Here is a 12,600-nt window from a genome sequence, read left to right as displayed (position 1 = left end):
TGATAATTAAAATTGAAAATTTCAATCCTTAGCATTTGGTTCTTTAGCTCATAGTTGTTATTAGTCTTTGACATTTAACCATTGTCATTAATGATTAGTGATAATCCCCATATTAATTAATCAAATTGACAAGAAAATATTTACTCAACTCAATTAAAAGTTAATTAAATAAAATTTTAAAAATAAAATATTAATTTTTAATTATTTCAAAAATACAAAATGGAAAAATTAAATTAAAACTAAATTAAACAATACCAACGCCTAGTTGTTAACTTAAGATCATCTTACCCGCATTGTACTTAATTTAATTTCGACAGTCATTTTATTTAAAATAAAACAGATTACTTTATTAAAAATTTAAACTTTATAATTTTTTAAAATTTTATGTAAAGAAATCTTTATTTTTTTATAAAGTAAATATTTTGTAAAAAATATATTAAATTATAAAAAATATATATTAGCATTAACTATTAATATTTGAAGTAATAATAATAAATGGTATTATTTGTTTTTATTTTTAAAGGTAAATAATTCAGTTGGTTGTTATTAATTTAACATAATATCTTACTATATTGAATTATAAAAAAAAAATATTATATTTATACATGTTATTTTTTAAAGCTCCTTCATTTTCGTTAATCTAATATATTTTCATAAAATAAATAGCACTTTAATTTATGTAAAATGTGTGAAATAATAAATAAAAATTTTGTAGAGTTTAAAATTTTTACATGAATTAAATTAATCCTGTTTAATTTTTATTAAAAAAAGTAATTATTGAAGCCACTTATCAACATGTCTAGGTCTAATTTTTAAAATATTGGTAATACAATTCACCAAAAATTAAAGAAAAGATATCAACAAATGGTTAGAGCAATGGTGTGGAGTTAATGTTAAAGCCAAATTTACCTACAAGATTAAGATTTTAAATTTTAAAGTCCGTTATTATTGAGACGATTTTACTTGAATACTATTTCTAATTTGAACATGAAGAAATAATATACATAAAATTTAAAAAAAAAAAGCACATAAATATTCATTATGATAAGGTTCAATGTGCTTCAAATCATGTAAATTAACAAAGGATGATTATTATTATTAACCAATAATGAAAAATTAAAGTAAAAAATCTAAGAGGAAATTCAAGTACATATGTAGCATAAAAATATGATGACATTAGAAAAAGAAGTAATTAAATCACTTGAAAAATATTTTTTTTTCATCTAAATAAAAGGATTTAAAAGGGCTTAAACCCAACAATCTTGCAAATTTCTTTATATACAAAATTATTATAAACAATTCAAAAAGAAAAAGAAAATAATTAATCTCTGTGTTTCTATATTCAAAAGAAAATTAGAGTATAAATTCTAACAGTTCCTTTAAATTTAACAATTTTTTGATATATTAAAAGAAATAAAATCTATTTAAAATATAAAAAAATTACAAATTGACACTACATGTGACATTATGAAGAGAAAATTAATTAACTTAATTTCTTTATGTTTCTCGATACAAATATTTATTTTAATGGTTATTAACTTTATTTTCATATAAGCTTATATTAAATGCGCCCTTAATTATTTTTTAAAAATTATGTTGCATAATTTTTTAGGGCATAATAAAGAATTCAACCTTTCAATTGATTCCAAAAAATAAAAACTAAAAATTAAGAAATTTTAAAAGAGTGTATCTAATATAAATTTAACTTTATATGAGGACGAATTTTATAATTATTAAATTAAATATTTATATAGAGATTTATATAAAATTAATTAAAATATAAATAATGAATAAATAAAGATTTATATAAAATTAATTAAAATATAAATAATGAATAATTAAATATAAAAGTAAATATTTAATTTAATAATTATTAAAATTGATTTTTATATGAGGGCAAACCCATTTCAAAAAAAGCTAAATAAACAATGTAGAGAGCACACCATTCCTTCATCAAACATATAAAAAAATTGAAATTAATAAAAAAAAAATAAAGAGAAAGTAAGGGATGGCCATGGCCCCATATATATATATATATTAGTCTAGGAGTCAAACTAATTAAGTCGCAATGAACATGATTTGCCCTCAATAAGCTACTTGTACGTTCAATTGAAATTATATGTGTATATAATATAATATTCAATTTAAATAAAACCATGTAATTTTTTATTAAATTCTCATATATAAATATTTTTTTCCCTTTTCAAATTTTTATAAGAAAGCAATTTTAAGTAATTAATTATTCATTAATTTATTTCTTACATCCTTTTTTTAAATACCTCAGCCGCCCAGAATAGCCACCCATATTGCCTTCTCTCTCTCTTTCTCTCTCTATTTCTCTCTCAAAATATCTAACAGTAACACCACACCTCGCCATCGAGAGAAAAGAATCTCTCTCTCTTGAACACTGTAAAACACTACCCATCATCATCATCATCCTCAGCAAAAACACAAAATCAAGAAGAGAAAAAGGAAAAGAAAAAAAGAAATTCTATTATCTCTTTCTCTTCTGGCTTCTTGAACCCTTTGAATCTGCAATTCTCTTTGTTTCTGTTTATTTTCTCGTTTCTCATATAGCAAGAACCCTAATAAAGAAAGAAAAACACCAGACCAGAATAGATATTTATTTGAACCATGACCCTTGAAGACTCTTTAAGATCTCTGTCTCTAGACTACCTCAATCTGCTCATCAATGGCCAAGCCTTCTCTGATGTAACTTTCAGTGTAGAGGGTCGCTTAGTCCATGCTCACAGGTGTATTTTAGCAGCAAGAAGCCTCTTCTTTAGGAAATTCTTTTGTGGACCCGACCCACCATCGGGGCTAGACCCATCTGGGTCAAGGATAAACCCGGTGGGATCACCAGGTTCCAGGCCTAATGTTATACCAGTGAACTCAGTGGGATATGAGGTGTTCTTGTTGCTGTTACAGTTCTTGTATAGTGGACAAGTCTCTATTGTGCCTCAAAAGCATGAGCCAAGGCCTAATTGTGGTGAGAGAGGGTGTTGGCACACGCATTGCACCTCAGCCGTTGATCTTGCCCTCGACACTCTTGCTGCCGCTAGATACTTTGGAGTTGAACAGCTTGCATTGCTCACTCAGGTCTTTCGCTTCCCTTCCTCTTAATCATCATTTCCATTTTCTTTCTTTCTTTCTTTTTTGCTTCTCTCTCTCTCTCTCTCAGCCAGTCTTGATTACTGTGTGGTGTAGTCTTATTGTTTTGTGGGTATGGAGTCACTGCTGGGTTTTTATTTTTGGGAAGTGGGAAGGGATTTTTTGAAGTGGGTTTTAAATTCTTTATTATTATTATTTTTTTCTGGAGGGGGCGGGCGGCTCGCCTGGGGGTTGCTGAATTTTAGTGCCTTATGGTGGAGTGGAGTGGAGTGGCTAAGTGGTGAGTTCTTGGGTCATCTCCCCCCAGCCCCCACCCCTCCTCCTCCTCCTCCTTGTCTCTCTCTCACTTTTTGGTTTGGTTCAATTAGTTCTTGAACTTTATCATTCATTTGAGCTCATTTAGTAACTTTCTCTCCTCTCTAGTACTAATCTAAAACTTATCTTTTGTAGCAGTTAATCCAATTATTTTTTTTCAATTTTCCAATACACACTATTCTCCTTCTTCTCGACTTCTGTTCCTGCTGCTGTTGATTTTCATGATAAGCTCCTTCTGCTGGTGATTGTTATCAAATATACTATTTTCATGTATTAAGAGTTTTAGCATCTTGATTTCATGTATTCCTTCAGTTGGGATTTTCAATCTTAATGTTTGCATACCCAAGACTTTCTATATATAGCTCTTGATCTCTATTCTTGTCTTCAACACTATGCTTAGTGAATCTATCCCAAATGTAAAACTTTCTTCATTTGGGCTTATGATTGTCAAAGAAAAAATGGACCATATAATTAGACTGAATTCATCCCAAATATAATTAAATGCATATGTAAGGCTATATTTTCAAATATATATATTTTTTCTGTACCACAGAAGCAATTGGCAACCATGGTAGAGAAATCTTCAATTGAAGACGTCATGAAAGTACTAATTGCTTCAAGAAAGCAAGACATGCACCAACTTTGGACTACTTGCTCTCATCTTGTGGCCAAATCAGGCCTGCCTCCTGAAGTTCTAGCTAAACACCTTCCCATAGATGTTGTGGCCAAAATTGAAGAGCTACGCCTCAAATCTTCCCTTGCTCGCAGATCACTAATGCCTCACCATCATCACCACCATGATCTTACTGCAGCGGCTGATCTTGAGGACCAAAAGATTCGAAGAATGAGAAGGGCATTAGACTCTTCTGATGTTGAACTAGTGAAGCTTATGGTTATGGGTGAAGGCCTAAATCTTGATGAAGCACTAGCTCTACATTATGCAGTTGAGAATTGTAGCCGAGAAGTGGCTAAGGCCTTGCTTGAACTGGGTGCAGCCGATGTCAACTATCCGGCTGGACCAGCAGGGAAAACCCCACTTCACATTGCAGCAGAAATGGTGTCACCGGACATGGTTGCAGTCCTTCTAGACCACCATGCTGACCCAAATGTAAGAACCGTTGATGGTGTGACCCCTCTGGACATTCTTCGAACCCTAACCTCTGATTTCTTGTTTAAGGGGGCAGTCCCGGGGTTAGCTCACATTGAGCCCAACAAGCTTAGGCTGTGTCTTGAGCTTGTCCAGTCTGCAGCTTTGGTTCTTTCTCGTGAAGAAGGAAGTGTTAATGCACCTACTTCAACTCCAATTTATCCACCCATGAGTGAAGAACATAACAGCAGCAGCAACAGTAGCAATCTTGCTAACCTGAATCTCGATTCAAGATTGGTTTATTTGAATCTTGGGGCGACTGGTTCAGGCCAAATGGGACCAAGAATGGAAGGAGACGATGATAGTAGCCATAACAGCCAGAGAGATGTTATGAGTCGGCATGATCCAACAATGTACCACCACTCTCGCGACTTCTAGCTCAACTCTCATCATATATATAAGGAAAAATATATATAATCTTCTATATATAAATATATTTATATATCGATGATGGAGGAGGCCGGGAAAGCCAAAAACTTAATGAAAGGTCATGGAGTTTATTATTATCATCATTAATATTGGATATCATATATATATATATATATATATATACCTTTCTTGTCAGTTCTTTCTTTCACTTGCTTTCTTTTCTTTTCTTTTTTTTTTTTTTCTTTTGCTGTCTTCTCTTTTCTTTTTGGTTTCTCCCTTTCTCTCTGTTGTGTGTGGGTTTGTTTTGGTTTTTGTAGGCTTTCAATGATCATCATCATACGAAGAAGTGCGTTTCATTGGAGATGGGATGTATGGGATGAGACAAGTAGAATCTGAGCTTTTGCACTCTCTCTCTCTTGAGATGGGGTGATGATATAATCTGGAGGAGGAGATAGAAGAAGAAGAGAGAGACAGATAGAGAGAGAGAAAGAGAGAAGCAGGTCAATCTTTTCAAACCTGGCCTGTCAACTCCTTTGTATTTATTGATAAATCTAATATCATCACCTATTTATTGTGCCCTTTTATTTTCTTGTCCCTCCACCTACCTATTCCCATTATCAAAGTATATACATACTGATACATGCCTATTAATTCACACATAACTAATTTCATGGTAATTATACATTTATAATTTAATTATTCTAAGGTCCATAAATTAGATTAATTAGAAGGCAACATCTCTGATTTCTAATGGTGGTCTGCTGGTGGGGTTTCTTGGTTCATGATATGGCTTTGTTTGGACATGAGGCACTGCATATTCTATTGACGGAAATGAGCTGTCTCTTGTTCCTCTTTTCCATTTTTCTTCTCTCATTCATGGGCTTTTGGAGAAGCTTGATTGGATGTGATTTTTGGGTTCTAATTATTTTAGAGAGAAAATCATCATCATCATCATCATGTGTGCGTTATGGACAATTTTTGATTTGCTTGTCTTGCATGGATGCAACACTGAGTGTGACTTCACACGACATCTTAATATATTGGTATTATCTAAACGTGGGTACTCCTCCATGTAAAATCCTCTTTTTGGTCCCCCCTCTTCTCTTGCCTTATTTGGTCTTTTATAACTCCAAAGCGACAGATTCCACAACCTAAAACCCTAGGCCTTCTTTTAATATTGTTACTTTCTATTTCTAAACCCACTGGTGGGTTTCTTGGTCTCTCCCTTTCTTTTCTTTTTTATTAATTTTTTTAATCCTCCGCTTCTCTATATTCTTGCATTCATCAAGTTCTTTATAGATCTCTCGCTTTCCTTTGCTAGCCCCATTCTAAGTTATATTGCTGAAACCATTTATACAGCCATTAGAGGTTATTGTTGTGATGATCTTCATCACAAAAAGAACCAGAAATATTATTTCTACTTTACGTGGAGTGCTGCTACATATCATCATGTTAATTCTGTTCTACTCTAGTGTTAAATCAAACTAGTAGCTACTCTTGATATGTATGCTCAATATCTGAGCTTTTATACTTATTTTAGAGCATTGGTTTTCATATCCCAATTGGGTTTAGATATGTGAATAATTTTCTCTTCATTTTATCTACTTTAATTCTATCAGAAGTATCGATCATGATTTAATTTTCTTTCCCATATTTTCTCCACAAAGATAAGCACATTATGCATTTAATAAAAATGGGTTTCAGTTGTGAATTGAAAATTAGCTTAATCACTCATAGGCATACATATTTAGATATATAGCAGACTTTTTTCTTTTTTTTTTTTTTATCGGGTATTGTATATGAATGTTATTGATTGTTTGCAATTTTTTCGGGTATAATATTGGCTCTGACTAAGACTCGAGATCTCATAGTCCGGGAGATGACATATAGTGTGCCAATGCCATCAGAAGATAGATGCTAGCTGCTATATCTATAGGTCATTTTTTGTAAATCATATAACAGCATTTTCTATCTTATTAGGCACCACAATTGTTCATTTGCATGTTAATTTCCTCATAGTGTTATATGTATTTACCAATTCAATCAGCTTCTAATTGTTAAGCAAGAATCCTTATGAATATTGGTCTAGTTATTATGTAGCATTGTTCTTGATTAATTTATCTGGAGAGTTACAGTTATTATAGAAGAAATAAAGATGTTGAAATTTTGATTCACATCAAGTCTTGATTGAGTTCAATGGTATATCCCTTGATTTAATTTGTTGGAATGCATGGGTGCATGTGTGAGACTACGTATGTGTTCTCCTTTTTATGGCTATATTATTCTATTACTGCACTTGACATATTATTTTTGTCTTGTTGCCTGTGAACCATTTCAGAGAGAGAATTATAAAGAGAAAATAAATATGAATAAGGTAAAAATCCAAAAAAAAAAAAAGGTCAAAATTTCCATTGCAGCTACCCTTCTTGATCTAAACAAGCAGATTATTAGATCAAAATCTTGTTATATTGTCATCCAAATCAATGTGGAATGTATATTCATGTGTTTGTGTGTGTTGTTATTTCAATTTTCATTGATCCCTAATATTTTAGGTTGAAATTTGAACTTGAGTAGGTTATATATATATATATATATATATATATATATATATATATATTCTGAAAGGTTATTGTATATTAAGATTGGCTAAAAACAATAATTAAGTTATAATTCTAAATTAGTTTGAATCGATTAAATGAATTTTTTTCTCTATTCAACTGTGTTAGCTTTAATCAACTTAATCTTAAATTTTGATATTAATTTTAATTTTAGTAACTTAGTCATTTGCATCAAGACTACTAATGTTGAATAATTGGATTTTCTTTTCAATTTGTAAAAATAATTTGTTAATGAGAAATATATAACATGTTAATAAAATATAAATTTTTGCTCTAATTAGAATGTCATATTAGCAATTTTATATCTTTCACTTTTCAAAAAAATTAATTGCTAACTATCAAATATTGAAAGTCAAATTAATAAAATTAAATATTTTAAATAAAATATAAAATACATGTAAAAATTTAAATTTATTTTACTGAAATTCAATAATTTTAAATTGTTCTCCAAGCTATGAAGTCTGTATTATACTCACTTAGATCTTGTTCGGTAATATTAGTTATTTTATTAGCTATTAGTTGTTAGATATTAATCGTTAGTAGTTAGTTATTTATATAGTGATTTAAAGTAAACATATTTAGTAAAAATAATTGTTGGAGTAGTTATTAAAATATTTTCTCAACATCTAAAAGTTAGAATGAATAACTTTTAGAAAATTATGGGTAGAAAAATAAGAGAATTGGGTAATTAGTATTCTACAATGTCCATTACATAAGGAAAGGAACATTTTGTAATGGAAAATTTTTGCTTTTTGGAAAATTTAATTTTCAAGCTTTTGAAGGTTTTTCTAGTATTTTTTTTTTTCTGTAAATCAAAGTTATTTTATCAATCAGAAATTAAAAAGTCTTAATAATACATATTTTATTCTAAGGCTATGTTTGTTTTGAACATAATATTTTTTTAGAAAATATTTTTTGCATTTTCACGTTTAGAATACTTAAAAAATAAATAAACAAAAAATATTTTCTCAACCACATAAAAAATTAATTAATTTTTTTAAAAAAATAATATTTTTTATTTAAAAAAAATCATTTTTTTAAACTTTAATAATCTTATTAAAATATAAAAAAATTATATATATATATATAATAATAACATATATTATTAATTTAATATTACAATTAAATAATAAAAATTTTTTTATTTATTTTAATATAATTTTTATAAAAAAATATTTTTTATCTATAAATTATTTTTAACGAAACAAATGATAAGAGCTAACTAAAAGTACAATGACATTAAAATTTGCAATGTTAAAGTGAAAAATCCTAGCTAGTGAAGAAATAAAGCACCTCGAAATTACACAACTCAATATATATATATATATATATATATATATATATATATATATATAATTTTTTTGTTCTTTTAAGAAATTCCCACTTAACATTGTGGTTAATGTTTGTAGAAGGGTTCTTTTACAGTCCCACTCTTTCCTTTTTTTTTTCTTAATTTTTTTTTATCTCCAATGGAAAATAGTATATAATCATTACTAAATAAAAAGTGATTGATGTAAATATTATTCACATAATGCTATATGTCTAAATATTCTCATTTATAACTTTCACATCAAACATCTAAATTTCTCTTGCTTCAAGCCTCTATCTCACCTTTTTTTTTTAATTTTACTCTAAATTTAATTTTAAAATTACTATTAAATCCAAAATAATCTGTCTCTTTTTTCCTTTATTTAATTTCAATAAATTTAAATTTATTAATAAATTTAGTATTATTCTTTTCATTATGACTATATGCAGCAATAATTTTTAATATAACATTTAGTATTTTGACCTTAATTAAAATGTTATATCTCTTATTTATACTATATGGTGATATAATATTTATAGTATTATTTAGATATGAGAGGGTGATTCATAAAAATTTATCCTCCTAACTGATTGAGGATGCGTTTTGACAATAGTCAATAAAATGATATACTACTATTTTTACATTTAACAGTAAATTTAACATCTATTTTTATCGAATATTTCTATTTTAAATTACTATATAAATAATTAATCACTAATAACTAATAATTAGTAAAACAGTTTACAGCTACTAAAAAGGTTAACTATTATAACAGTTAATATTATTAAATAAGATTTATGTGAATTTTTTTATATGGAATTAGTTTTCTTATATAATTATTTCTTTTTCTTTGTGGGTATTATTTTCATTTTTTTTATGAAAATGTCAATTGATTTTAAATTATTATTGATCAATTTTACAGAATAAATATAATCTATGAAGAATTCAAAGGAATAATTGAAGTCATAATACATTTTCAATTAGATAACCAGTAATACGAGTGAACTGCACTTAAGCTGCAGATGGGCAGCCATCCAATTTAGACTTGGGTTAGCCAATTCCATTAAAGTGAGCATCCTCATGTTTTTGGGATCATAGATTGTTAGACTAAGATTGAACATAAGCATATCTTTAATTTAATTTAAATTAATTTATTAGACTACGATTAAATTTAATTAATTTTTAAATTCATATCTTTTTTGGAATGAATATATGTATATGTACTCAAATGTAATCTTATTAAACGAATTTATGTATATTAATTTAAATGTATTCTTAGGCTCCGTTTGATAATATTATTAAAATTTGAAAGCATGTGTATATATATATATATATATATATATATACATTGCAATAAGTAATGAAAAAATATTTTTTTAAAAGATATTCTTCATAAAAAATATTATTTATATGCAAGTTATTTTGCGCGAAATAAATGAAAATTTATTAATATATATTTTTGTCTCTTTTACAGTGAATACATGTTGTCTCTCTATATTGTGAAGTAATTAGGTGTGGAATTTTATTATTTGGATAAGAATCCAATATAATAATCAGATTTTTTTTGATAGAAAATTAAAATTTAATAATTATCAAATTAAACTCTTAAAAAAATTAGAATTGAATAGTAATTTAATAATTATAAATTAAACTTATAAAAAAATAGAATAATACAATAATAGATTTTCAATGAGTAAAACACTTTGAATTATCAACTCAAATACTTTGTCAATCTTATTAAATTATTAAGTAAAAATAGTAATTATTACTTTTTATATAAATAATTTATATTAAATTTAGTTATTTATTATAGAATTATGAAATTTTGCATTTTAAATCTTTATCCTTAGAATTTTCCTTATTTGATACAAAAGATAAAAGTGTAAGGTTATCTATCAGAAGGTAATTCAATTTCAGCTTTACTGATTGACTGATGGATGTTATTGAAGTCTTGTACAAGGGAAATTCAATAGTTTTTACCATCTCTCGGTAAAGTTAGTTCATAGTTTTATTAGAGATATGTCCTGTCATTAATCATTTGTCATTTGTGTGTGTTTAATTATCTCTAATAATAATAATAATAAAAGATAAAATATTGAGTGAAAAAGCTTATGTATGTCATTTGGCCGAGTGAGAGCAGGTTGATTTTTCGAGATACCACGTTAATTATGAACATGAATGTATTAATGGTTTAAGAGTTAGCATTTGTTATTGTTTTACTAAAGAGTGTTTCTTACCATTAAGCTATTTATGTATATATAGTTAAGTACCTCTTAAAGAAAACTGCTTCCATTGTAAAAATTATTATTATTATTATTATTTTATTGTAATCAAGCTAATCATATGGTAATTTTTAATAGTACGAATCTAACTCATTCAAAAGCTAACTTAAAAGAAGAAAAGTGCACGAGATATTATAAGAGATATATTACCCTATTCTAAATCAATCGTGAATATTAACGCACTTCTTAGATTCAGGACTCAACACTTGAAGCGTGAAAATATTTGTGCGAGGGGGATTCTAATATCATCTTAAAAAAATGATTTGTACCTAATTCACCACAAAAAAGTTAGCTCAAGAAGGAATATTCAATGCCTTATAAAAGGCACATTTCCTTTATCCCAAATCAACGTGAAATATCAAATAAAATTTGGATCGATCTATTTTTCCTCAATAACTGCAGAATGTTCTTTAGTTCTTGTTTTGTGCGATTCATTTTTGTCTCTTAGCATGATGCTAAGTTTTCCTTATTTCATTTAGTAAATTTTTTTGTTTATTAAAAAAATTAAAATAAAATAAAATTTAATTCGATATAATTCTTCAATTCAATTTAAAATTCCAAGAACCGTACTTGATAGTATTAGCAACACATATATGTATTCTATGAAGGAAAAATTTATCTTTCTATAATTAAGCTTGACTCTAAATTTAAATTTCTAATTATAATAGAATGGAAAATATATATATATATATATATATATATATATATATATATATATATATATATATATATATATATATATAAAATATGACACGTAGGCATAATTAACACTTAAAATAATAAATAAATAAGTAAATATCATTTAAAAAAAATTAAGTTAAGGTTTCATACACTTAACTAGTTTCAGAATATACTTTGTAACTTTTTTTTTTTTAGTAATCATCTCCATCAAAGGTGTCAAAATGATGAAATATTTTTACTGCAAAGTTTTAATAATCTTCCACAATTTTTTTTTTTTAAAATTCGTATACGCATAATATGAATGGAATTTTAATCAAGGTTTAAATTTAAAATTTCATAATTTTAAAAATTTAATAATGATATATTTATAAAAAAAATTAATTTGCTAAAAATTAAAATAATAAAACACAAACATTTTATTATGAATTATTTGAAGTCAAATTTAAATAATTTTTTTCCAATATTTTGGGTTCAGGTATTCATCAAGATCTATATTTACTGTAACTGATTTCCATTTTTTTCAAATCCTATATATTCACTTCTTTTTGAATAAATCATATACAAGAGAAAAAAAAATCCCACATAATCAAACAATTTTTTATTTAATTTTTATTTCTTTTAAAATAATTTTTTTTTCAAGTTAAAAGAATTTATTTTTTTTTTCACTTATTCAGCTTTTTTGAAAATTAAAATTTTATAAAAATTAAATTTAATAATTTTTTTTATCAATTTATATTTGAAATGAAATAATTTAATTCTTTTTAATTA

At 26.8% G+C, this 12,600-nt stretch overlaps 1 protein-coding gene across 1 annotated transcript; it reads left to right on the top strand.

Moving 5' to 3' along the window:
* Positions 1-2,299: 2,299 nt before the first annotated feature.
* On the top strand, positions 2,300-5,526 carry LOC110672773 (BTB/POZ domain and ankyrin repeat-containing protein NOOT2). Its single transcript, XM_058147253.1, has 2 exons — positions 2,300-3,099; positions 3,980-5,526. The coding sequence occupies exons 1-2, from the start codon at positions 2,635-2,637 to the stop codon at positions 4,949-4,951; spliced, it is 1,437 nt and encodes a 478-aa protein (XP_058003236.1). The 5' UTR covers positions 2,300-2,634; the 3' UTR covers positions 4,952-5,526.
* The last annotated feature ends 7,074 nt before the right edge of the window (positions 5,527-12,600 follow it).

This window comes from Hevea brasiliensis, chromosome 5 (assembly GCF_030052815.1).
Source record: "Hevea brasiliensis isolate MT/VB/25A 57/8 chromosome 5, ASM3005281v1, whole genome shotgun sequence".
NCBI lineage: Eukaryota > Viridiplantae > Streptophyta > Magnoliopsida > Malpighiales > Euphorbiaceae > Hevea > Hevea brasiliensis.
The sequence above is the reverse complement of the archived record's forward strand: the minus strand, read 5'-3'. Positions and strand labels throughout refer to the sequence as shown.

Bases quoted from the DNA above. Each gene is read 5' to 3' on its own strand.
- LOC110672773 (XM_058147253.1), top strand. From the start codon at position 2,635: ATGACCCTTGAAGACTCTTTAAGATCTCTGTCTCTAGACTACCTCAAT. The intron at 3,100-3,979 runs GTCTTTCGCTTC...TCTGTACCACAG, and splicing joins AGCTTGCATTGCTCACTCAG to AAGCAATTGGCAACCATGGT.